The sequence below is a fragment of the Pelmatolapia mariae genome, linkage group LG1, assembly GCF_036321145.2.
Source record: "Pelmatolapia mariae isolate MD_Pm_ZW linkage group LG1, Pm_UMD_F_2, whole genome shotgun sequence".
In the NCBI taxonomy this organism is placed as follows: Eukaryota; Metazoa; Chordata; class Actinopteri; order Cichliformes; family Cichlidae; genus Pelmatolapia; species Pelmatolapia mariae.
The window spans coordinates 12,729,510-12,757,076 of record NC_086227.1 but is presented as its reverse complement, the minus strand read 5'-3'; the positions used below and the strand labels follow the sequence as shown (position 1 = coordinate 12,757,076).

Below are 27,567 nucleotides of genomic sequence, written 5' to 3'. Positions count from 1 at the left end.
TTGTAATTGGCAGGAGGATCATTTATTGACATACGCAACTTGAGTGCAACCATCCTGTTAACAAATCCATCAATTCTCTTTGGAGTGTACTCCGTATCAAAGCAATAAATATGATCGATATAAAATCATGCCAGCATCATATGCTGAAAGGTAAACATTTACAAAATAACAAAAAAACAAAACAAAAAAAACATAGCACTCTGATAAATGAGCTGCCAGGTGGAAACTTAAGGCAAGGCGGTCTTCAGCTTGCAGATTGATTATATGATCCTTTTAGCCAATCAGATGATCTGCAACACAGAAAGTACACGAAATCAGTAACAGAAGTTTACATATAAAAGAGTTTTTTTGTTGCTATATAATTAGAGGATTTTAATACTTTTGTTAGAGAGACTTCTGGATGTTATTCAGGATGTCGCCATAGACAAAGTTGAACAGCGCCTCCTTTGACTTGGTTCCATCCAGCTGCACTGTAAGAGGATACAGACATTTAATCAGTGTGGTCAGTGTTTATGTGACAAAGCACCACACATGGTTACAACATTTACATTAATAAAAAAAGAAATCAACTTACCAACATCAACAGCTGATGCCTCCATGATGTTCTTATGTTTCAGGTACATGGGCCAGACGTGGCCGTCAAAAAGGCCAGGTGGGTCTGGTACCAGGTAGTTTCTTGAGCTGCAGAATGACACAAGACCGGTTTAAAAAGATTAAGCTACAGCTGCCTGGATGGCAAACACATGTGAAGAACAACACTAGAGCACTTACCACCTCCTCTTTTTGCATTCTTCATATGGGATGGAAATAAAGTAGCGTTGGTTCAGCACGTCGATCAAAGGTCTGCAACAGGTAGAGATGAATTGGTGTCATTTGACTTCTAGAACAAGCACTTAACTCACATGTAGCCAAGCACAGATTCTTACTCGTAGGTGTAAAGCAAGAAGCCTTCCACAATAAGGATGTGAGTCTCCTCATCCTCCTTGCTGTCAGACTTTGGCACGATCTCAGAATCCAGGGTGTTATTAACGCCATGAGACTTCTCAAACTTCACCGGGTTCTCCAGCCACGCATAGATGGTACTCATCATAGCCTCCATGTCCAGAGCAGTGATGACTGAAGAGATGGCAGAGGGGGAGAAGGAAGAAAAAAATAGAAGTGTGCAGAAAGTTGCAAAAAAGAAAACAAGTGAGAAACACATGTTCAAACTCCCAGATTTCGTTTACATTGCATGCACGTTAGGAATGAAACACAACATTAAGGTTGAGTCATACACACAAAACACAAAAGCACAGACACCCACACACAAAGCCCTTCATAAAAACCCAGGCTTACCATCGTACTGCTTAAAGCCATCTTCACCAACTTCAATCTGATCTTGGGGCTGAAACATACATTGATGAGATGTACCCAGGTACATTCCACTAATGCTACACTCTGCTATATGGAAGGCTCTGATAGCTTTTTTTTTTTTGTTTGTTTGCTTTTTTAAAATACACTGTGTCAAACTGCTACCCAGAGCAGTCTCTTTGGTGAACTATATCCAAAATTCAAAGATGCGAAGATATGCATGTGGCTCACCTTGAAGAAGTCATCCTGATGTACCACGCAACAGTTGGGCAGGTTCTTGATCAGTCTGTTGGTAAGGGTGGTTTTCCCTCCATTGGTTACACTACAGGGGAAGAAAGGGAATAAAAATGAATGAAGTGTGGTTGATGGAAAACAGGGCATGGGCTGCAGGATCATTTTAAGGTAATAGGCAGCCATATTTTCCGCGTTAATTACTCATCTAATGCATTTTAACGTGTAATGTCAGGGCTGCCGGGTGCATGGTGTACTCGGCTATATTACATGCTTACAACGTTAGCTATTATTCATAAATTACCACATGGTTAGTTTAATTTTTACAGAACCCAATGGGTGGCAATCGAAATGTTATAACGTTACGGCTCGATAAAAAAGCCATACCGGATGTAATGACTGCCGTCCCCACGTGTGACGGCCTTACAAGGCCTACAAGGTTGGTTAGCTTAGCTTAGCTTAGCCATTCATCGTCTAGTACTCACCCGCCAATGCCGATGATGTACTTCATGTTTCCGTAAGTAGCCGAGAGGTCAAAACGTCAATAAAACCGGGTCAGGAGCACAGTGATCAGACGAGAAGAAAGCTTAAAAAGAGAAGGTTGCAGCAGGAAACGTCAACTACTTGATTCCTCCATGGTACTTGGGTTGAGTGAGTAAGGTAAGAGCGGAGGAGACGGGCTGTCACGCGCACACGGTCTTCCACCAAAGAGGACCTCGGTTCTCTGTCGCTTCTACACATACCGGAGAGAGCCACGCGATTGGCTATTTAAACACTTCGAGTTGGCCGGAGGCGTAAGCGCTTCTATTCTCAGCCAATCAGAAGCGGAATAGAGGTAGCGTCAACTTCTTTATTTTAATCTTAATTTAACTGTTTCTGGTCTGCAGTATTTGATTAAACTATGCTATTTCATCTTAATTTAATCAGCTATATTAATGTTTACATGACGTCACAGCTATCATGAATGCGAGCCGCTAATATTGTGAACTTCGATGGAAAAGGTTCCTACATGAAACTGCTCACAAGCTTGGTGAAGGATTTTTTTTTTTACTCAAATCCCTATTTTATGGAAATAGACACTGCTGCTAGGTTTTTCGAATGTATTCTTTTAGTGCTTTGAACTTTACAAGGCAAGTGCCATTTAATTTTAATCACGAGAAGAAACATTATCTCACACCAGGAAAGTCTAGTTAGTTACAGAGTTATTACAGGACCCAGGAAGGCATACCTTTTTAATGTTACTGCCCCTTTCACAATTTTTTACATAAAAATAATAAAAATAATAATACGTTTTATTTCTAGGCCCATTTCAAAGTCCAAAAGCAGTTTACATTAGTACAGCAATTTAAAATGATATGCACAATGAAATGACAATGAAACCAACAATTAAAATAACAAAAAACTATTTTAAAATAATTGGTCATGGTAACAATGAGGTGACAGAAGTGATACTTTTTTTTTAATCCAGCATAACCTTTTGATGCATCACATGTGCACTAATTGTAAAGGGTCAAACTTAGATGAACTTCTGCACAGCACTGTGATATAATATCAGCTACAAGTCATATGAACGCTTTCCACTGAATTCCTGATTTTTCTCATGAGCACCATGGCATAATCAATATCATCACCTTTAAGATATGATATACAGAGTCCTAGTGCACACTATGCCACTTCACTGAGTTATAGAAGGTGTAAAATCACCATAAAGGCAGAAAGCACTTTACAGAAAGTGCCTCGTTGGTAGCATTTCACTTATCTAATCAGAGAAGACAGAGGCTCTTTGACTAACTGGGGCTGACAGATGTGTGACTTTAGGGCAACTGGTGGAAGATGAACTTTCCAATTATTTGCCGCTTTCTTTTACAGATTTTCTTTCATAACCTCGTGGCATTTTGCGGCTTGGTTTAATCGCAATGCACAATGCTGTACATATATAAATAAATAAATAAATAAATAAATAAATATAAAATGTGCAATGTGAGTGTGTCTTTACACACTCACATTGCTGTGGTGTTACTTTGGCCAGTATGCTGCTGACCTTTTTCTGTTTTGTTTTGAAACTTCCCAACCAACTCCATGACACTGTTTCCTGAGGTTGCACCAAAATATTGCCTGTGTTAGGCCTTACAACCTCAACTATGAAGAGCAAGTGGCCAAGTGTGGAATTCAGTTCAGCTTGTAAGACTTATATTTATAGCTTGACAGAGCTATATTCTGGCAGCTTGGAGTCTGAGAGTTTCATGAATTTCTTGAAGAAGAGGAATCAGCAACAAAGCCTTCATTTTATGGTGTAATTGTGTTCTTCAAGGTCAACAGGAGTCAAATAATCAACACCTCCTCTGATACTGAGACTACATCTGCACCAAAAGTCATAGAAAAAATTCTCTCTGAGTATTACACAGAGAGATACCGGTATTCTAGTTATCTATATGTTGACAAAATATAGATAACTAGAATGCTGAAGAAGTCACTTCTAGCTGTGTGACTGCTGTGTTACAGTCCTCTCATGTATACAAAAGCAGCCTGTAGTGAAACAAATGTTCATGTTGCTAGGCAAATGTAGCACAATATGAAAATGCTCCTTTAACCTAAAAATTACGGTAAAATGATAATTGTTAAATTATGCATACGTTTAGAACCCTAAATATATTTGTTAGTTTTGTATCATTGTCATTATATTATTTTATAGTCTATTGTGCTCTGAAAAACAGCTCTACATGAAAAAGATACTAAGTACATCTTTGCTGCTTCCACAGGAATTAGGTGGACAAGTAGCAGCCAGGTGCTGATAATCAAATGCACTTAATTAACTGATTAGCTGATAAGAAAGTGTGAGCGCCTTTATAAAAACACAAATTCTGTCAGTTTCAGAAGTTTTTCACCCCGATGTCCGATCGTGCAATACTCAAAGAAAGAAGGGCTACATCTCACACTCTACAGGCCCTTGGTTTGTATGTTAAATGTTCAAGTTCATGACTAATTTCACTAAAAATACTTGTTTGGCTTGTTTGGATGGGTTGCCAGGAAAAAGCCGCTTCTCTCTAAAAAGAACACGGCAGTAGAGCTGGTAAAGTTGCATGACAATGACCCACAAGATTTCTGGAACAATGTCCTTTCGACATATGAGACCAGAGTGCAGATCTTTGGCCGTAATGCACGGTAGCATATTTGAAAAAAAACAAAACAAAACAACAATACCAACTAAACATGGTGGTGGAGTGGTGATGGTTTGGGCTTGTTTTTCTGCCACATGGCCTGGGCACCTTCCAGTCATTGAGCTGACCACAAACTCATCTGTAGGCCGTGAGGCCATCCGTGTGACAACTAAAGGTTGGAAAAAACTGGGTCATTTAACAGGACTTGAGCTCAAGCACAGCAGGAAATCTACAACAGAATGGCAGAAAATGATGTCCAGACTTCAGCTCAACTGAAATACTGTGGCAAGACTTAGGCATGCATAAGTAATGGTAATAAACTTCAATGAAGTGGAGCAGTGTTGTATAGAAGAGTGGGCCATAATTCCTCCACAGTGATGTGAAAGGCTGATAAAGTTATACAGAAAACCATTACTTCGAGTTGTTGCTGTTGAAGGTGGTTCTACAAGCTACTGAGGCATGGCGTATATTTAGGTTTTCAGAGTAAAATCTCTCTCACATTGTTGTATTGGCAGATTGCTGTATAATGTTGGCTAATTACAATTTACCGTAACCTGACCTGCAAGGCAATTAGCACCTGTATTGGAAACAGGATATTTTTTCCCCAAAACAAAATTGCTATAAAGCCATTACAAAGAACCATGAAGTGGAACTATATTGCATATTCTGCTGTTGGCTCTAATGTGAGAACAAAATGAATGAATCCACCTAATGCATGTTTTTGTGAAGAATTACTTGTTATGCAAGGTAGAGTATTAATAGTCCACATTGTAAAGCCAACAAACCAAGTATTTGTGTACTTGCAGCCTCATATTTGGTCAAATTTTATCCACCGCCTTTGTTTTGTTTCTATTTAGAGGCATTTATACACATGGCTGTAAAACTGCACTCTTTGTGTCTTTCCTTTCCTATAAAACATTAGATGCCATAGCTTGCCAAACACACAGTGCTCTGCTTTCGGGTCAGTTTCGGGCACCAGTAACTCAACAGAAAAACAGGTTTTAGATCATTTTATACAAACAAACCAATTTATATAAAATGACTCACAATAGGATGCCCTATTTCCATTTAACGAGGGATTCATAAAAAGGATGTTTGTGTACAGAGAAAGTAGTTTCACAAAGAAAAGCAGTAAGAAGGTGGCACTCTTTGGAGGTGGTTTTCTGTCTAACATTTAATGACTTATATCTGATTGTTGATTCACTGATTGCCTGGGATCTAAAACGGTCATTTCCTCCTTTTTTTCCCTTTCTCCTATTCAATTCCTATGTGAGCAGTTTATGAGATGACTGGGGTTGCTTGTTTTGTCTGCAAAAGTCCTTGTGTTGTATTACACTGACTCCACCGTGTGGCAAAGCAGAGGAAATTCCTCAAAGGATCAAACACCGGAGATACAATCAACACCTGTTGTGACACCTGTCTAATGTGGAATCAAGGGGCGGCAGGAGGACGAGGAGTGGGATTAGCTCCCACTTCCAAACTCCCTTGGAAAGCTGTTAAAATTCTGCTGGAGGTGGGAGTTGAAGAGTTATAAGTTTATGTCCGTCAGAAAATTAATCAGATCATTCAAGTTTTATGTGTTTTGCTCTTAAGTGCTGACTGTAACATCAAAGGAGGCATTCATGCTAAATCACCCATAAAGTTTTATGGTTGAATGACAGTTTTATATTATCATATTAAAGATATACCTGGAAAAAAAGATAATGGGGAAAAAGCTGGGAGCTGAGGATCAAGATACTGACAACCTTAAGGCTGCTTAAAAGGGAAAAACAATATTTCACATGATGTTTCCTTACTGTTAATGCTGCTGTTTACTCTATCTGTACCAAATTTTAGACAGGACATTTAACAGTTTTTAGGTGAAGTTTTTGTTATTGAACTTCCCAACATGATCCCAACCATACTCGAGATGCTGACTCACAGTCAAAACAAATATTGCACTGCCTCAAACACAAATGCCTCATACACCTGAAAGATACTGAGGGGTGTGTGAATGTACACTGAATTTTCTGCTTTCTTCTCACTGTTCACACATAATATTTCATTTCAGATTTTCAGAGGTCAAAGCTTTGCCACCCTGCATTCTTCATGCTTAATTAAGTTGCCTTTGAAAATAATTTTCTGCATGTTATTCACACTGAGTTCAGGAAATCAAGGAAATCTATTATTTTGCCTGGCTGTGTGATACAGACAGGCGATCATGTGAAATTAAGGCATGAATGTCATGTTGATAAGAATTTAAAATGCTTTGTTTTAAGTAAGTAGATGCTACATATATACTTGAGCTCCACATTACAGCCAAAACATATGACTGTCATCTGGTGGATTTAAAGGTTGTGGTTCTCATTGCTTCCCGAAAAGCCTCAATTTCAATCAAATTGTCAGTTTCTATATAACAGAAACAAAAATATGATGTTTTCAGAGTTTCCTTTTAAACTTAAAAACTATCTACAGCAGATGAAAAGTATCTGAGAGTCATGTTATTAAAAAACAGGGGAATAAAATCCACCAAAGACCTGACAGGACCTGCTCCATCTACATTGTTCACTGAAGCATCATCAGAAATATTCTCAGTGGAAGGGTGGCAGTCGAGAAGCCATTCTTAAGGAAGGAAACAGGGAGAAAAGGCGCAGGCATGCCAAGTTACATAAAAACTGTTCTAAAAATCAGTGACAAGAAGTCTTATGGAGTGATGAATCCAAATGTAAGGTTTTTGCTTCAAAATCATCATCAGCAGGTATAGAGGAGGTCAGGAGTGAGGTGAGTGCCTACAGCCTCTGTAAAACACGAGCGTTTGTGGCTTCATTTCAGCAACTGCTGTTCTGCACAGAAAAGTGCTGTGAAATTTTAATCCAGCATGAAGTACCATTTGGAAAGTTTCTGGGAACAGCATTTGTTTTAGCATCACAATAATCCCAAACCAGATTCTCAATGCATTGAAAGCTCACCTGGATAGAAAAACACACAGTGAAAAACTATCAGTCATGGATTGGCCTCCACAGAGCCTTGACCTCAACCTTAGTGTGGGATAAATTTGACAGAGAACACAACAAAAGGCAAAACATTCAAAGAAGAGCTTTGAATGTCCTTCTAGAAGCCTGGAGAACTATTCCTGAAGACTATTTAAAGAAGGAAGCTGTCTTAAGAAAGTTCAGGCTGTGTCAAAGGATAAAGATGGTCATAATAAATATTGACTGTCATGTTCGTTAGAACTGTACAAACTCAAAAAATCGCTGCATTTATTTAGCAGTTTTCTAGCAAAATATAAAGACAAGAGTGGTGACTCAAGATTTGTGCATACTTCTTTACTGACAACTGTACTTACTGTTTATAGATAGCAGTGTTTACAGTTTTACTGGTGCAAGTTAAGGTCAAGTTTGCACATGTACTACAGTCTATGGACTAAAAGGGGGGGGGGGGGGGATTAATGTTAAAGGTTTCTAAAATTCACTGGATTAATTAAAAGACTCAAACTATTGTTGACAGGAACCAGAAGGGGGCAGTAAAGCAATTTAAAGGATAACCAATTGCTGTTATATCCATAGAGAAGACAGGCTTCAGGTAGTTCTGTGAGCAAGATGGACAGTGACCAACAGTACAATGCAAATATTGTTTTAGCTAGCAACTAACAGTTATTATGAGCCTTTTATATTCATAGGGGGTTAACTCTTCTGTCTGGTAGCTAATTGGCTTACAGGCAACATATCAGATAGGCTAATCATAACAGTGGAAATTATTTGCTTATATTTTTATTTAACATAAGAGAAGCAAAAGAGTAACTTTAACCCTAAAAATGGTTAGCAGTCGGTGACAAAGCTGGTTTATAAGCACTTTAGAAAGATGTGGGCATGTTGAATAATGTTACTTGCATGTTACTACAAACTGAGCATCACACAGGCAAGTTACATCAAAGGTTTTGACTGTAACAAAATAACTATCATTTCAGAGCACCGAAGCTTCCCCTGGTCAAGTGAACGTGAGGAAGACGAAAAGGAGTACAAAAATGTTAAAATGTGTACAGACAGACACTTCAAAACCAGAAGGAGGCAGCAAAGCAATATAAAGGGTGATAAACTGCAGTGAGCTCCCCAAAGAAGAAGAGCAGGCCTCAGGTAGCTCTGTGAGAAAGATGGACAGTCCCCAGCAGTTAAATGTAAGTATTTTTATTCCAGGCAGCATTGATTATGAGCCTTTCACCTTCATAGCAGGTTGACTGTTTTCTATTTGGCAGCTAACTAAGTGTCATTCAGCTTATCTAGTAGGTGGCTAACAATGAAGCTAGTCTATGGTCATAGGAACTGTTTGTTTGCATTTTTCTTTTTTGACATTGTTTAAGAGATGCAAAGAGTAAGTTTAACTCTGAAAAAGGCTAGCAGTTGCTGACAAACCTGGTCTAAGAGTCATTAAAAGTGATTCAACTGCAATCAGAATTACACATTTTTTTTCTTTGCATTGGACACATTAAATAACACAAATTAAAACTTTATGATTCCACATTGCTGTTTCCAAGTACTTGCATTTCTACTAAGCTTCCTTGCTGTCGTACCTCCAGCAGACATTAGGACTTGTTATTGGCTGCCCTTCTTCATGCATCTGATATTTTCAGATTAATGACTTTATTATCTATTCCAGTTTCACGTGTCTATCCGGAAGGGATCTTCTATTCCTGCTCTGCAAAAATGCAACACTTGCTGTTCTCCAGGAAAATTTCATTGTCCGTTTTGTTCACCTGAAATTTTCAAACCCACAAACCGCCCCAGTCTTAGGATCCACTTGGACAGCCATCGAAGGGAAGCCTTTGAAACTGGAAGTATGTTTCCTAACTTTAAGTTTCAGCAAAAACAATTCATTCCTAATCATGATGTTTACATCTTTTCTGTTTCAGAATACACCTTCCACAGGTGTAGACTCCAGTGCAGAAGTCAGGCGCATTACCACTGTTTGTACTGCAAAGCCACAGTAATAAGAAAGAAAACTTTCCACAGTCATCTGTCATTTTGCGGTGAGCAACAACAGAGGAGGGCCCGGAAATTATCCAAACTAAAGGCTGAATTGACACAAAGAATCCAAAATGACAGAGGGAGCCCTTCATATGACATGGTGAGGGTGTGATGGTGTAGTGTTGCACACGCTCTACGTTAAAGCAGATATGCATCATCTCTTAACAATGTTCCTAAATATTTAGTGTGCATGTCCATAGTTTATTGAATACTTTGTGTGTGGTCTAGTGGAAAAGCTGTAGCCACTTTAGAAAGAGACTCAGCCCCTTCCAATTGGTCAGCTTGTCAAAGCAAAGCAAACCAGCATTTGTTAAAAACATCAGGGGGACATCCAAAAAATTAATAGATGGGGCACAACTCCCCTTCTCTGAAGGAAAAAGAGATGGCCCAGAATGAGTGGATGTCTCTGATATTCAACATTCATGATAATTGGGGCTGAGGGGGTTGAGAGAATAGGTTTCATTTTACGATTTTTATGGACTTTTAATTGTAGTAGAGTACCTTTCTATTTATATTAATAAAATCATGCACTGCCAGCCATATATCAGACAAGCAGCAGTCACCTAATAACCATTACCTTCAACCAGCTGAACCAGCTGCTTCTGTTTCATTGCTAAATTTAAATATGCTAACATCGGTTGAAGGTCCCACTGATTACCACAATCCTTATGGCGAGATGTGAACCCTGCACATATTTAAGCTATTTGCACTCCAAAACAAAAAGGAAAGTCATCCAAGAGATTTGAATTGGTTTAAAAAAATTGTTTTATCTTCACAGGAGAGGGATGTGAACGGTAAAGGCATAACTATCGTCTCAGATTCAGAGGGTCAAAACAGCCATGGAGCCAGCGGCGGCCATTCTGTGTCTCACAGTTTCACCAGATCAGGCAAATGTGACACTGGGAGGAAAATGAAGAGGAGTACAGAGACGGACTCCTCTAAATGTCACAAAGGTGTACAGACAGACACTCCAAAACCACAAGACTGCGATGAGTATTACTTTATGACCCTCACGAAAGTGTTTAAGAAGTTGGCTCCTCAGAAAAAGGCAGGGGTCAGGATGAAAATCGAACATCTTCTTCTCGAAGCTCAGTTTACATAGAGAAGGGCATACCTTCTTATATATAAATACAGATTTTTTTTTTTTGATTGCACATGAATTACTCAAAGAAGTGGAAGTGATACGTTTTCTTTTTCATTGTGGACAAAGCCTGGAGTGTTTTGTGTCTTTGTGCCAGGCTACTGCATCTTAAATGCAAACCTACATCATGACAATTATTTCAAACATTTCAGTATTTAAAATAAATGTGTGCGAATTAGCAGGATAGTTTAATTCAAACACCTTTTTTTTAGTTTAACAATTAACAGACTTATTTGTTGAGGACAGGTGGCATGCTTAAGTTATACATTCAGACACTGAGGTGCAGTATGAGCAGAGAGACAAAGACAGATGTTCTGTATGAGGGTCTTTATTTGTAATAAATAGGATATATATTTCCATTAGGAAAAAAAAATCAACTAGCCAGCTCCTTTGCTAGGTTTTGAGTTGATTGTCATGTGCTTCAGACGATGTAAGTACAACTTGGTGAGACACCACAGTAAATGCTGTACGTTCATGTATGAAAGAGGAAATCAGACAGCAACTTTGTTTTGAATGTTATTTTCCTTCTCCCCAGGTTTTCCTATCTTTTATATTTCTGCTGTCTCTCAGCTATAGTAAAAGTGAAAGGAAAAAAATGTTTAAAAACTACAGGAATTCCAGTATTTGAGCTCTGAATCCTCGTGTCAAATATAACGAGGGATTTTCTTTTTACTATTCTGTTGGAGTATTTTACAGCTCCATAGTGTAGTCGTTTACATATTGATCCAACAAGTGAAAAAGCTCTACAAAAACTGCTAAATCAAATGTGCAGTGCTAGCTGATGTGGTGAGCCCTTGTTAATAAAGAAACAGCTGAAAGTAGTTTTATTCTACTTGAATAATTTCAGTGGTAATTATAAGTAAAATCTGTAGTAGCTCACATGGAAAGAAATGTATAAGAGTTTTGATTTTTTTTAAATGGTGTGGCATTAAAGCTTCTTCTGTTCATCATCTTGTGAACCTGTATATGTTTTGCAGACTGCAGAAGTACACTCGTCTACAGTGTTAAGCCTCTTATTGGCTATAATAATAATTAAAAAAAAATGTTTAAATGTTATGGCCCACCAAGGATGGGTGGAGATCTACACACTTTCAGTCTCTAATTTGTAACAGTAGACTCCATGCTTGTGCTGTGGAGGTGGGAAACCAAAGCTGCGTACCCCTGGCTCAGACGGACCACAGTTACTTCGAGGTCTGGTGATGGGATAGCGAACGCTTCCATCGGCCAGCCAGCCGGCATCACAGCGGTCAAGCCCCGTGAACTTCCACGCAGAATACAGCTGTCCAACTTTGGCAATCTCTGCTCCGTCCTCCTGACACGCATGCTGAGCTTCAGTCAGATTCATCTTGTGAGAGGACTGAAGGTAGTAGACTCTCCCTTAGAATAAAACACATTTATTTTGACAGTTAGCTGCACAGATGTGTTTCAGACTGCTATTTAACTGCGATTTATCCCACATAAATACTAATGTGTATTTGTACTTGAGTTTCTGCAAAATTAATTATGATTAATTAGAATATTCAGTTAGGTCATTTATTCATACAGTGGTTGTATAAATAAATGGGGGCTCAAAAAATGAGTCTTAGCACATTTAAAGAGAGAAAATGGGAATCTGTGCCACTGAGCTCTTCAGAAATGAGGGTGTGAAACTGCTAAGTAATGGATCTGCTAATCTTTGTCAGTGTGGGCATCTTGACATGTCACAGTAAGGAAAACACAATTACACATCAGGAAATGGCCACTCAATATCACTTTAGCTTCTCTGTGGCCTTGTTGACCTCGCATCACCTTCTGCTTCGCCTCACCTTGGAGCAAAGAGGAGAAACAGAAGACATCGTAGTGATTAGGGTAGAGGTGAAGTCTATCGTAGCGGCGGACACCCGGGGCGAGGCGGGCTCCCCCGCAGGGCTCCCTGGACTGTGTGATCGGATACTGGACTGTCCCATCAGCCAGCCAGCCGGCATTGCACCAGTTCATTCCCTCTTTCCAAGACTGGAAGAGCTGTGTGATGGTGGCCACTGTTGAGTCCTGCTCCTTACAGGCTTGCTGGGCTCCCAGGAAGGTCAGATGGTAACGACCACGAGGGTGTTGGTAGGGAAACACCACACCTGGGTGGAGGATTCAATCAGACATCAGAATATCTATGTGGACTTCAAAGTGTGTCAAGCTTTCACTGCTATTGTTATTTCATCTATTGTTACTACTTTGCTTACCAGGTGATACTACCACTGGCTTGTGGGTTTTTTGTTGTTGTTGTTGTTTTTTTTTTAAATTCCAGGAAGTAGGTTTGCAATCCTCTGCTCTTACTACAAACTACAAAAGAAAACACTTTGATCTGCAACAGTGGGAAATCACAGGCTACTGGGTCAGCTGAACCAAACAGATGAGTGGTTAAAGTTAATTGTGTGGTTTTCTATGGCAACTCAATTTGGAAAGTAAAATGTTTATCAGTTGTTTGCAGCTTTTTTGTCTTTTGCTTTTTTTTTAAATGGATGATTTATTTGCAGATTAAAGGTGTTCCTAAAGGTATTAAGGTTAAGTTTCTGTTGTAACTAACACAGTAAAATGCATTTAATGTGTTTAAATAACATACAAATTTCCGATGCAAGCCTTTTCAAGCTTTTCACCTTCAGTACATGGATCTTAAATGTAAAGCAGTCTGCTTTGATAATGGATATCTACACCAGCGGTCCCCAACCCCCGGGCCACAGACCGCTACCGGTCCATAAGTCGTTTGGTAATGGGCCGTGAGAGTTGAGGCTTGGATGCGAAGTTTTTATCGGTTTTTAGCTTGTCAGAGTTTTTTTTTTGTTTTTGTTTTTGTTTTCTCGACGTTTTTATCGTTAACTCTGTTTCTCTGGGACTTTTCCCGTGTGTTATGAATAAATCATCTTCTTTTTGGTACCGGTACTGGTTTTGTTGAATTTCTCCGCGACACCTTAATGACCAGTCTGTGAAAATATTGTCGGACATAAACTGGTCCGTGGTGCCAAAAAGTTTGGGGATCGCTGATCTAGACTCTACATGTCGCAGCTTTCATTCACTGAAGCAAACAGGAAATTTGTCTATAGCTGAAGGTGTAAATGGAGCACCTTGTAACTCTAGGTGAACCACTGTGCTTTGGTCCTCCAGTCCATCCACCACAGTACACCGATAGCGACCTGTATCATTCAGCCAGAGTTTATTCAACACAAGTGCAGCATCTCCTGGGAAATCCTGTCGGAACTGCACACGACCCCTGCCCGACAGACAGTGCATGTTAATAGTTTAGAGACAAACAAGGTCAAACAGTCAGCGATCATTTCTTTAACCTGAAATCTCCAAAACTTCGGAATTGAGGGCCGAAAGCCACGATCACGTCAGTCTCCTGTCCCCCAGCGGCGGGCAGCCAAGACCACTTGACCCGGACCTCCCTTGGTGAGCTCGGCACAGGCTCATACCAAAATCTGCATTGCAGGGTCGCATTACCCCCTCTGACCGAAAGCACTGATGGCTCAGCAGAGTCCACGTGGAGTTTCATACCAATAAAATGAACTGCAGAATAAATACAAATTTAACTTATCATACTGATTTTATATTAAAAGGTTAGGGTCTGAGCAATAATGTGCATACGTTCGTTGTTGCCGCTTTCATTGAGGTAGTCACTGTAGAAGAAGCTGTTTTGGGTTGGGGGGGCAGCCGGGGCCCAGTCTGAGAGAACCAGGTGAGCTATGAACAACAATACAGTCTGGAAGCACCAAATCATCATCAGCAGTGTCTGCACAATCCTCAAACCTGCGAAGAGAAAAAATATTAGCTAATTAATCATTAAAGGTCAGGGATGGACAAGATCAGAAATGAGTTCAGCAGAGGGACGGCTCAGACTGAGCAGCTTGGAGACAAGGAGAGGCAAGGCTGAGGTGGTTAGCACATGTGCAGAGTCGGGATTTTGAATATACTCGACAAAAGATGTTGAATATGGAGCTGACAGGGAGGAGGACAAAAGAAAGACATCAGAGAAGATTTATGATAGTAAAGGAGGACATGGAGAAGGTTGGTGTGACGGAGGAAGATACTGGGAATAAAGTGAGATGGATGTGGATGATCTGCCATGGTGACTCAGACGAAAGAAGAAGAATCATCAAAGCCAGTTTTAAAGTATTTGTTCAAGAGTTTTGTTTTTTTTAATGAAGACTCTGCTTGCTGTATTGTGAACACTGGATGTTGTGATAAAGCAGCAGCAGTAAAGGAAAGCACGATACAATTTTAGCAGATGTGCCAAATGTAATGACCTCACTGTATATAGTTTGCTGTGTTTATACAGGGAAAAGGCGTTTTTACACTGCGGGACTGTTACTTAAAGTGACTTCAGTGTTTAGATTTAACAATAGCCATTAATTTTCGTCACAGTAGTTTTCTGGTGACCCCCCCACCCCCCACATTCCTTTGCAGGTACGTGGGAACAAGAAATATCTGAGCATCATTGTTCACCTTTATCGCCCCATAGACCTTTAATGACGTTTTCTAAATGCTACAGCTCTTACCACACTTTACTCAGTTTAGAAACATGGCGTAGGCCCACCTGCAATACAGGTGAGAATAAACAAAAAAAACGACCAGCTAACAAGCAGGTGAAATACAAGAGTCCCAAGAGTTTACCGGTTAAAAAACAAAAACAAAACAAAAGAAACCCTTAATCAACTTTTAAAGCTAACAAATTATATCTGACGTACAGTTGTTATAATAATAATAATTATTAGATGGCTTTCTTTCCCACTTACCACGAAACTGTCTGCGTGGTTTTTCCACCTCGTGTGAAAGGTCTGATGTTGGAGAGCTGGAGGCAAAGTGATCAAAAATATTCCCAGGATATTAATACCGCATTTAGCTTCCTCTCAGTCTCTGTCGATGATAAAGCAGGTGCAGCTATATGGGGCCAGTTAATAATGATGAAGAGTGTCCTGACCTTTCTTCTCCCTGAGGAGTATCGGGTCGTACCGCTGCTCTGACGCTAAAGTTCAGTCATCAAGCTGCTGGAAACATCCCCGTGTGTGTCTCTTTGTGCAAGCTGTGAATGGAGGTAGGGCATCTGCGGTTCAAGAAGACCTACAGAAATTACCCCCACCCCCGCAAAGTAAGCGCAGTTACAGTGGTTTATAGCTTTAAAAGAAAGTTAAAGATCATCGTGATTTTGATGGAAATTTAGCTTTTTATGTTATGCATATTATTCTACTATTGGGTAAACTCTTTGTGGAGGCTCTATAAAAATATTAAAATACACAAAATTATTTTTGTCTTTTTTTAAGGTCACGACAGTAATACACTTCAACGGGAAAGGCACATGGGATCGCTGAGGGGCTGTTTGTGGAGGAAAACTCTTTGAAAGCAGATACTTGTTATGGAGGGCAGCAGCATTTACTAGAAACACCATAATCTTTAAAAAGAACTCCTTTTATGGTGTGGAAAACATGACCTACACAGTCATATACAGCAGACACAAACAGTGAAGAAGTATCATGTGTTAGAGATGCTTTGACCTCCACTGCCTTTATTTTACAGAGATGAAAGATGTTGCCAGAGGCCAAACATGCCAGGATTGTGAGCTTATGGGCTAACAAGGTGTAATTACTGGTGTAAAGAGCAAGCCAAAGTCTTCTGCAAGAACTGCATTCAAGCGTTTGCGATAACTTCCAACGAGTCTCTCTTGCTGTGGAGGAGTTTGGCACACTCTTTATTACAGAATTGTTTTATTCAAACATGCTGGAGGGTTTTCAAGCATGAGTGGTGTTTTAAGTATCAGATCAAAGTCCGGATTTTAATTAGGCCGCTTCCAATTTTTTTTTTTTTTTTGGAGCTACTCAGAGATGAACCTGCTGGCGTGTTTTGGAACATCCAAGTGTGCTTCAGGAAAGCACCAAAACATCCGCAGACCATCACACTACCACCACCATGTTTCACTGTTGCTATGAAGTTCTTTTGATGAAATGCTGTTAGTTTTACGCAGATGTAACAGACTCAAAACTTCCTAAAAGTTCAGCTTTGGTCTTGTCAGTTCACAGAATAGTTTCCCCAAAGTCATCAAGATGTTTTTTGGCACATGTAAGACGAGCCATTGTGTTCTCTTTAGTCAGCAGTGGTTTTCTCCTTGAACTCCCCCATGGATGCCATTTTTGCCATGTCTCTTTCTTATTGCTGTATCATGTATTTATTTATTACATAAACAGGCTGTTTGAGCTAATTTGGTTGTTAGAAAACAGTTTAAGAGTGATTCCTGTACTTTTGTACTGCGTGTCACTCACTCAAATTTGACATCCACAGTGTTTCCACTGTTTGGTAGAGATTCCCATTGGATGTGAGAGTAAAATAAAACTGCTATAAAAGTGGAATCACATTGAAACCTTATAAAAAGGACATAAAATTGCAAACATAATAGTAAGTTAAAGGATGTGTTTTTGTGTATCGGTGTTTAAGAAATGATTTCCTGAATTCCTTAGCTTGAATTTCACCATCACCAGGCTGAGCATGAAGACTCACATCATGTTTTGTGTGGTTAGAACAGTTTGTTCTTTGCGAAACAAAGAGGAACACAGCCGACGCCAGGCTGCTCAAAAACTGCACCTTCTTTTAAGTTTTATCTCCTTTTAAATGCTGAGTTGTACAAAAGAATGCTCACTTTTGTCTTCTTTATCTACGCCTTCACTTTGTACCCCGTGTACGTGACTCTGCTAACAAGTCAGCTCATGCTTAAATCAGCTGTAAACATCTACTCTAACATGGGCATTAGCTCAAAAATGTATTTTAGTGTCTCAGCTGAAAAGATACACAAAGTGTAGAAAGAGATTTTTTTTTAAACATTTAATAATGTTAATCAACAGTGAATTAAAAAAGGAATGCAAAACGTTGCTGTTTTCTACATATTTCACATTTTTTGTAAAAAGAATTAGTTGGTCATGAAATTAAGTTTAGGAACAAAGCAAAAAGGTGTCAAAATGTGTTTAAACCCCCCCCAAAACAAACAAACAAACAGAAAACCCTACTCATCCGTGGAGTCAAAATGTGAAAGTTATCATTTTCCTGTTCTGGACAAGCGTTCCTGTCCTGTGTGGTTGGAAATGCCATAAATACACTCTGTATTACACCGGGAAAATCTCAGGGCTTGCATTCTTAGACAGACTAAGAGAAGATCTGTGCAAAAAAAAGCTCCTAAAGGACAAATGATCAATCTGTGAGGGATCTGTGAGCAGTTCAATGTTGCAGCATCAAACAAACTTTTAGCAATGTAAACATTAGGGGGGGGAGTTGCTACAGTCAAAGTGCTACAAGTGTTAAAGTCCAAGCTATTCAGCAAATATGATTCCCATGGAGTAAAAAACAAAGCAAATGATTCCGTTTGCAATCTGTCCTCTGCTGTGGTGCGAGCAGACGGAGCATCTGAGGATGAGGATGGAGTGCTGATAAATGGTTATTGACTAGTTTCTAATCATCGCAGCCCAACACCTCCATGCGCAGAGTGATGCGCTCGTGCCATTCCCAGGGGATGACTCGGACGTATCGAGCATAGACCGGAGGCTCAAAAAGATTCTTCTTATGGGTGTTGTTGTCAGTGTTTCCCTGGAAGAGCTGCAAAAACATGTTAAGGTTACTGTTAAATGAAAACACATTGTTTTGAACACATTTTCATAACTGTAGCATTCCCATTTACTCATGTGTCAGTGACTGTTTTTGTGCATGCATGGGTGTGTGTTTTGTTTGTTAGATTACAATTTTTTGAAGTGGAGGTGAAGTGGAATTTTCTATGATTTTGTGTAGGTTTTCTAATACAGCTCCTGCATTTTTACCTTACTGAATCAAAATATCATTTTGTCATATTGTATTTTATTAGGTTTTGTTTAATGTTTTGGCTGCTGCAACACAGCAATTTCTCAACTTTTGAGTTAATAAAGTATATCGTACCTTATTTTTAACTTAGCTTTGACATATATGGGAAAAAAAGAGGAAATGGCATTTCAGGTATTCACATACGTCTGACCTTATCATTTCCAGTGTTCTCCTTCACCGTACTCCAGGACTCCCCATCATTGCTGTAAGCAACTTTAAATACTGACACAAACTGCACTACTCCAAAGTCCTTTGCACCCTGTGTGATGATGCCCGTGAGGCGCTTTGTCTTCTCTAGATCAACCTGGGGAAGGAGCAGGAAAAAAAATGGCATTACCAACTAGTAACTTCAAAGAAAACAAGATTTTTAAAAAAGGTGACTGCTGCGGTTTCCCTCACCTGGATCCACTCTGAGCGGTTGTTGTAAGCAGGAGACCATGCATTAGTCTTCCCCACCTTATCCAGCCGGGCAAACTGAGGGTGCCACGTGAAAGTATCAATGCCCCACGTGCGGTAAGAGCTGGAGGCTGAAAGTTGCCCGTCTGAGATGAACCGAGACTTCATACCAAGAGGCTCTGAGCAACCTGCCGTGTTTGAATAAACTGTGAATCAAAAGGCAGATGGACAGACGGAGGGAGGGGGAAGCCAAAGCGACAGAAAGAGAAAAGAGGGGAAAAATTGAAATCACCCGACAGAAAAGAAGAATCAACTTCACCCAACATTTTAAGAATGACGAATATTCACAAAGCGAGTAACTGATTACAATCACAAACACCCACCAGTGACCGAGTGAAAGGAAAAAAACAGAAGAGCCACACAAAGCAGAAGAAAGCATGCAACATAGCACACAGAGCTGTTTTTCTTTAAACCTTTTAGAGTTAAGATCAAATAAGACAAAAGCTGAAGATGGACAAAAACACAGCCGGCCGTCTTGAGTGCTTGAAATGGCTTCTTTTGTTGTTTCATAATAAGGACTGCACCAAAGAGTTATAGTGGATATCTTCTATGTGGTCAAACTAGGCTAGATGTGGTGCAATTAAATTTAAAAAGTCTGTCATTTCACCTGTCAGCAAGACCACAGTAAGAAGACATCAACACAGTAGCACAAGACACATAAACGATGCTGCAAGAAGTTATGCAGTTTAGGTTAAGGGTTCACAAAGGCTGTGACCTGACTTTGACTTAGTGTACACCACCTGTCCTTTTTCATTATTGTCCTATCTTTTTTCTAACTGCTTTTGCTCTCTGACCTTGCTATAAGTCTTACTGCAGTGCTGGAAGTTTCATTGTGTTTACCATGAAGTTCACAGCCCAGCAGCTCCATACGCAGCGTGCAGGCCCTGCGACAAACCACGGGGATGATGCGGATGTACTGGGCCACGATAGGAACGTCAAAAAGGTTCGTCTTTGTGCGGTCGTTATCTATGTTGCCCACAAAAACCTGCAGCAAAAAAACACAGGTGAGCAAACTGAATAAACAAAGCTAACAAGACAGAGAGCACGACCTGCAAAGGGCAAGGGCTATACTAAAACTGTGATGTTTTATGATGTTTTTATTACAACATGATGATGTCAGCCTGTTATGGCGTCACGGTGTGTTGTACAGCTCTGTCTGTGCCCTTTCATATGATAGATTACTCAATATGGTTTCTTTAAATTCTTTTCAAGATCAACTTTGATCTTGGAGTCAAAGTTGATTTTGAAGGTCAAGGTCAAATGCTTAGCCAACCTAGATACCCAGGTCCCCCAAGGGTAGTATATAGTTGTGAAGTTTGAAGACAAAGAGAATACTCCTTATTTGTCCTGCACTGGACTTTGGTGCAACAGGGCAGTTTGGACTGCCTACCCTTCAACTTTTTTTTTTTGATTGGCTGCCTCTTACAAATAGAGGGTTCAAACAAGAGGTGTGTGGAGCTTGTCAGTGAGAGCACATATCATCTGTCATCTCAGGAACACAGCTCTAAATAAACATCAGGGAGAGGCAAGAGTTAAAAAAAAAATGTCTCAAATTGGGTCCTTTTGGCTCATTGGCATTAATTCTACACCTCATCTCATTGTTCTAGATTGTTTAACACCTTAATATCGACATCCACCACTGTAAGAGTATCTATGTGTTAGAAAATGAGAAAAAGCTTAACAGGTCCACTTTAAACACAATAGAAAATAACATATGTAGTACAAAGTTGTGTCTAACCTTATCCCTCTGCTGGCCTACCACTTTGTAAGTGATGTAGGAGTTTCCATCAAGGCTGCTCGCCACCTTGAAGGCTTTGATGTACTCAGCTGTGCCCAGGCGACTGGCACCCTGAGTGATGATGCCCGTCAGACGCATAATCTTCTGCATATTAATCTGTTGTAACCAAAACGCCATGGGTCAGTGAGCATCTGGACAGGTCATGCACTGGTCAGTCTCGTCAAAAGCATTCACTTCTCTCACCTCGATCCAGGGGTTCTTGTCGTGTGCGGCTGACGTCCAGGCGTTGACGATGCCTTGGTTGTTCAGTCGAGCCAACTCTGGGCCCCAGCGCTGAAGACCCAAAATGCCATAGTGCACAGAGGAAGCAGAAATCTGGGACTCCACGATTGCTCCTCCCTCCATCCCCAGCAGAGAAACACACCCTGGGGTATGAGATGGAGGGATTTTTTGTTACTCATGCCACGCTTTAGATCTTTTTCTCATGCTTGAGTGAGCCACGCTTACAAGGATATCTCATCATTCTTTAAGTCCTTAATGAAATTTATAAAAAATGTTGAGGCAAAGCGAGTAACAACAGGCTGTCCGTGTTTGAAATGTGTGTGTCTAATAGTGGTGCACATACGTAGCTGGCACTGCTTTCCAACATACGGTGAGGGGCACTGGCAGGAGTAGTCTCCATCCAGATCTTGGCATTGCCCTCCATTCTTACAAGGCTGGTTTTCACAGTCATTTACATCTGAAAATCAAATTCAGAAATTACAAAACAAATAAATAAAACAACAACAACAACAACAACAAAAAAAAACAAACAAAGAGTGCTTGAGATGCGGTTCACACTTGTCAAACAAACACAAACATCTGAGGGAAAACTGGTGGAGGACTGAAGCAGGTGAATGACCATAATAATTTCACTGTGTCTCCAACATGACGAATAATTACCCCTCAATCTTATTGCGTTGACAGAAGTGGCCCTGAGGCATGGCGTCATTGGAGAAGGAACAGGGAACAGGTGGGAACAGCGGAAACTTTGAAGTTATATCCATGTCGTGTCACCTGACACACTTACACACCAACTATTCTGGCAACAAGCTAGAACATCTGCTCAACAGCAGTATACACAAACTGAGCTCTTTAAAAAAAAAAAAAAAAAAAGGTATTTCAAATGATAGTGAAATTTGTCATTAAGTATCATTAATGTTTCTCCTTTGATTGAAGGTCAAGTTTTGATTGAAGGTCCACTGTCTAGGTAATACTTGGTAATCTCCACAAGGTGGCACCCTCATACAACATGAAGACTACAGACAACTGGGATGATTGCACATTTTTCTTCTCTATTGTTTGAAAAAGAACCTATTCATTTTTAAACCAAGTAGTGAGATTGCACACCAAACAATATTCCAGGTATTTTAGTTTTTAAAAGGCAAAATGTGACTGAAGGTAAGCAGCTAAGAAGACAAAAGGTGCTGTTTTACTAAATGACCAGTATATAGATTGCTTTGTAATAATAGTAGGTTATGTTAAGTCTTTGTTTGGTTTTTATTGAAAACCAGTGTGTACCATGTTTATGATGTTTTCCTAAGCCTGCAGCCAGAGGAAGTCAGCCTTACTCCCTGCTCCATGAAAAATCCACAAGTAGAAAATCTCAGCCGCATCAATAAATTATACGATCTACACAGTAAAATACGCTGTCTTCTGCTTTTTCATCTCTGTGTGAGAAATAGTATGCGCACTGGCTAATACAGGGATATGACATATGATGATACAACATAATATATAGTTTATAATATGAATATAAATTAACTGTTGTAAAATTGCAATGATACAGTGCTTTTATAAGGTGTTATAGGTGCATAAATGCTACAAATGCGTCATTTCAGCCAGTTGGTAGGTGGTTGCTAGGCAATGTGATGGCATAATATCGTATATAGATAAGAAACTTTAGGGTCCTAATGTACCTACGTGCCAATTTTGTTTGCTTAACTCTAATTGTGTAGGAGGAGTTTACGGGCAAACTTTTATAGTGACAGTGACAAAATCTAATAAGATTTTTTTTTTAAAGGTAAAGTCCAAAAGCGTTGTTACTTTATTAAGTTCAGACTTGAAAAAAGCTGTGTATCTGACACCTACACCTAAGCATCACACATGCCTTATTTCACCTGTTTTAGTAACGCCTAGAAACTTCAGAATGAATGCAGGGCTGACGTAATGCCACATGGGTCTGTTTAATTCGTGTTCCAGTTAATGCTAAGAGGATTGGTCACAACAGCACGGGCACAGCACAGCTAATAACACTGAGAAACAAATGATCTTACCAAGAGACGGACCGTGAAATAGCCTTTGCTTTTTTTTGTTACTTAAATCTGAAGCCTGAAGATCTGGCCTGTACTGAACATTTTATTTTTTTCAAGTGGAATTCATTTTCACACGCTCTGGCTTCACCTCAGTGACTTCTCAAAGGCTCTTTACCTACTATCACATCACTTGTTTTTTGTGGAGCGTTATTTCCGTGCATTTACTGGACATATTATAGAGTGTGGCGTATATTGTCTGCCTGGTTCAAAATTAGCAAATATGGGAGTAGACGACCAGACTGCACCAACACTACAATTGGTGGTCAGAGTGCAGGCTTTGGGAGGGTGAGCTGTTCCTCCACAAAAAGAGGAAAAGAGGGGGAAAAAAAAGCCTCTTCACAAAGTTATGCAAGATTTTGAATCAGAAGGTTTATACATTAAATCCTTTTCATCATTTTTGCTTCCAGATTCACAGTTCAGGATGTCAGTCACTGCTCAGAGGTGTCTAGGAATAATATTCACACACACACACACAAAACCCATCCTAAGTTTGGCTTCCTTTTTTATTTTCTCATGCATTTGCTCCACTAATAATCCCTATGTTTTAATGCTAATTTTACAAGCAAACTTGTATTGGATTCTACTATGAGGATATGACTGAATTCACTATTCATTTGACTGGGTTAAAATAGATGCAATGTTGACCCTGTGTGAGAAGCATCTGCATGCTAAGAGACTTGGAGTGGTCTTTTACTAATTAGCCAAACAGAATAACCACAGAAGCCACTGAATGAGCTCCTTTCATGAAGCTGCTGAGCGGACTACACATCCCTTTCATTGCCGAAGATGTGACCGGAAGAAAAAACTCCTTGTGTTAAAACTTCTAGAGAAATCTGCTGAAAGTGGAGCTTGCTACTGTGTTTTTCACATTTTTGGGTAAGCTGTTCTCTAAAAAATACTACTTTAAAAAAAAATAAATTAGAATGCAACCCATTCCTAAACGATAAATCTTTTATGTCAACATTAAGTGGCCAGAAATTGTTTTAAAATTCATTGAATAAGGAGTTAGATGTCCTCTGGAGTACAGCATGTAGTCTTATAGATGCACAAGACAAAAAGGGTTCAGTTCAGGCTTTTGACTCATAGCCAGAAGTAACTTACTGATCTGGCAGTGCACTCCCTTAAAGCCGGGCTGGCACTTGCAGATGTACTCATTGAAAACATCTCCTCGTCTGGTCGGAGCGATGACCTCGCAGGACCCATCGTTCTTGCAGGGGTTGGGACTGCAAGGTCCTGAAGATGGAAAAAGAAAGGTGTTAATTTCGGTACGTGCTTCGGTGCTTTCCCACCAGAATTTTCCTTTTCAGCTCTACCTGTCTCTGTCAGGTTACAGGTGTCTCCACCAAAGCCATCGGCACAGATGCAGATGAAGGGTTCCTCTCCTACTCCAGTCACGCATGTTGCTCCATTGTAGCAGTGATTTACCTTACAGTAGTCAGCTGAGTGAAAGAGATAAAGGAAAGGCAGTGCAACGATTATTAGTATTTACTATTCACACCGCAGCTGCACATGCATGCCACATTTAGGCCTGCTTTGGTGTACAAGAGCAGTCAATTTAATGTGTTGTGACCACAGGTTTCCCAAATAAAATGTTGTTTATTCAATGGAACGAAAGCCTTTACATAGCAAAAAAGAAAATCATGACAGTAAATTTAAAATTGTCTCTACCAGCTTCAGTTCAAGTCAGTTTTATTTATATAACACCAAATCACAGCAGATGCCTCAAGGTTCTTTATATTGTATGGTAACCTACAATAATACAGAGAAAACCTGAACAATCAGATGACCCCCTATGAGCAAGCGCTTGGTGACAGTGGGGAGGAAAACCCCCCTTTCCACAGGAAGAAACCTCTGGCAGAAACAGGCTCAGGGAGGGGGAGCCATCTGCCGTGACCGTGTGACATCTTCAGAGACTCTGGGAGTTGCAAACAAGCAATTTAAGGAGAAAGGAATTACTAAAACTGAAGCAGCAGATCATGCGAATCTCCAAATGTTTACTCTAAAACAAGAACGTTTTAAATTTTAAGAAATACATTTGTAAAATGACAGAAAAAATTCTGTTAGCTCATTTTGTAGACTGTCCTCTAATTATATTATTTATGTGAACCCACTGCAAAAAGCACACATTTCTATAGTAGATAGTGAAAAAAACAAAAACAAAACAAAAAAACTTGTCATTTAATTGTTTATCTATTAATTAATTACTTTGTTGTAGTATGAATGGCCTGGGAGATGTCTTAATCAGCAGGAGAAGCTGCAAGCCTCCAAAATATATGCCCTCCTTTACATTATTCAAACCTGCAGAGTGGGCCAAATTGGTGTCTTTGGCAGATAATTCTAGTTCCCGGGCATTATGTTTGATGCCCCAGGTCTAAAAGATGGTATCGCTCAGCACTACCAACTCAATATAGCACTGCATTTCCCAAAGTTCAGTTCTATTGCAGATAATGTATGGTAAATGGTTGGGTACAGCCATCAGGTGTATCTAAAGAGTAACACAGAGATCTTTCCCTGGTGTTGCTGGAGTTTCTGCCTTGATCAGTGCTCCTGCAGTTTTTGCTGGGAAGCACTGAGTCACACATCATGCCTGGATTGTGTGAAATGATCGCTCAGACCTCAGTGGGAGCGGCAGGACAAAAACTTATGAGTCATACGAGATCTCTCAAAGTTACAAAACCTTTACCTCATTATGTTTGTTTTCTTTTTTTTCTTTTTCCAGTCTATTGACTCAACAGCAGCAGTCACCATTCAAACTGTGAGCAGCTCCAGGTAGAACAAACTGCAATTTACTGGCATTTTGTTTGGCAGTGAGGCCAAAACCCTACATGAATTATTCTTGAATACAGCACAATCTATGTTTACAAAACTATTCGCCATGAAAACGGATCAGAAGAATAAACACATAATAAATAGCCCAAAATACAGTGGAAATGTGACTCAATATAAAGTTTTATGTGGTTAAATTCTCAAAAAGTATAACCTGAATAAATGCTGGAAAGTGTCTAAGGCTGCGTGAGCTGGAAAACAGCTGTTCCTATGATGTAGCCACTGTCTTTATGAGCCAACCTCTGACAGCAGAATGTGTTTATGTCCAGGATTAGCTGGGTTTTCCAGAAGCATGCGGATCTTTGAAAAACAGACTAGGTACACAGCATGACAATACAGCAGCTCAGGGGTGGGACAGGATATGCACCGCACCTGACAGACAGGTGGGACTCTGAATGTACACAACAACCATGAGAACAAAATCACATTTGCATGTTGAACTAAATTTAGATGAGTGGACAGCTGGTTCATGATGGCCCCAGACAGGAGCACAGATGGCATTAATTTCCTTTCCATCTGCACCAAATCCTTGTGAGTCCAGGTAGATGTCCACAGAGACAACTAAAGGGACACCTGTAAGTGTGCCTGTGAGAATAATGACATTTCTAGAAACACTGTCCACTGAGAAAGGGGAAAACAAACACGAGAACTGTTCACTACTGCTAGTATCGCTTCTTGTACAATGATCACTACTCAGAATAGAGCTTAGTAATAACAGAGTATCACGTGTAATAACAGACCGGTCTCACATTTAATCACCTAGTCTACCAGGACAATAATGAGCTCACATTATCATAGGCATACGTCTACACTGACTGCTTTCAGGGGGCAAAAAAAGAGCACATTTAAAAAACTGAATCCTAAATGCTTAAGTAAGAATAGTAAAAATACTTGAGATATTTAGGCTACTGTTGTACATCTGCTGTTTTCTTTTCACCCTGCATTACGTTGATTTATGTGAAAAGGAAAAACAAAAAGCAATCAAAGTAGGTCACTTCACTGTGAATTGACAATATAATTGGGAAAGGGGAAGCAAATGCCATGGAAAATACAACAAACAGCACCAGAGTCCCCTTAAGGAGTAAATGGAGTCTAGTGTTAGAGGCAGAGACCTGTCAACAAAGTAAACTTTTAAGTTCTGCGTTAACGCAATAATCCGCTTTGATTCGTGTCGTTTATTCAAAAGGAAACTTACCTGTGACTGAATGCAGGCAAAGCAGCAGAGCAAATGTTCCTACATACGCTGGGGTTACATTTCCAGGACGTTTCATATTTGTTTTAGCCTTACTTTGTCCCGGGGGGTTGTTTGTCCGGAAAGACGCGCTACTTTTAAAATTTGAATACCAATGCGGCTTTGAAATGCAGTCGGAAATATCGCAATTCCGATTAAAACGCAGATGAAGAGCCGGGTGATAAATGGGAGAGCTGAGATTTTCGCTAATACCCGAGTTAACGA

General features: G+C 39.9%; 3 protein-coding genes across 4 annotated transcripts; all 3 read right to left on the bottom strand.

Moving 5' to 3' along the window:
- mibp2 (muscle-specific beta 1 integrin binding protein 2) lies at nucleotides 1-2,332 on the bottom strand. Of its 2 annotated transcripts, XM_063484467.1 has the most exons (8): nucleotides 2,067-2,332; nucleotides 1,582-1,672; nucleotides 1,336-1,384; nucleotides 927-1,116; nucleotides 772-843; nucleotides 575-681; nucleotides 380-470; nucleotides 1-290 (listed from the first exon to the last, which is right to left on the bottom strand). In XM_063484467.1, exons 1-7 carry the CDS (start codon nucleotides 2,090-2,092, stop codon nucleotides 385-387), a joined length of 621 nt encoding a protein of 206 aa, XP_063340537.1. In that variant the 5' UTR covers nucleotides 2,093-2,332; the 3' UTR covers nucleotides 1-290; nucleotides 380-384. The 2 variants fall into 2 exon arrangements, with proteins under 2 accessions (XP_063340537.1, XP_063340598.1); XM_063484528.1 differs by lacking the exons at nucleotides 1,336-1,384; nucleotides 2,067-2,332 and having other exon boundaries at nucleotides 1,582-1,678.
- Nucleotides 2,333-10,522: 8,190 nt separating this feature from the next.
- On the bottom strand, nucleotides 10,523-14,421 carry LOC134638407 (hyaluronan and proteoglycan link protein 3-like; the record flags this gene model as incomplete). The annotated part of the gene is made up of 4 exons (XM_063489399.2): nucleotides 10,523-12,257; nucleotides 12,686-12,988; nucleotides 13,973-14,118; nucleotides 14,192-14,421. Coding segments are annotated over 4 exons (975 nt in total), but the record flags the coding sequence as incomplete, so codon positions are not given.
- A 3,398-nt stretch (nucleotides 14,422-17,819) lies between these two features.
- Nucleotides 17,820-27,567, bottom strand: LOC134626630 (EGF-like repeat and discoidin I-like domain-containing protein 3). The gene is made up of 10 exons (XM_063472613.1): nucleotides 27,307-27,567; nucleotides 24,599-24,724; nucleotides 24,387-24,518; nucleotides 21,557-21,670; nucleotides 21,175-21,356; nucleotides 20,932-21,087; nucleotides 20,034-20,178; nucleotides 19,137-19,339; nucleotides 18,889-19,041; nucleotides 17,820-18,479 (listed from the first exon to the last, which is right to left on the bottom strand). Exons 1-10 carry the CDS (start codon nucleotides 27,380-27,382, stop codon nucleotides 18,336-18,338), a joined length of 1,431 nt encoding a protein of 476 aa, XP_063328683.1. The 5' UTR covers nucleotides 27,383-27,567; the 3' UTR covers nucleotides 17,820-18,335.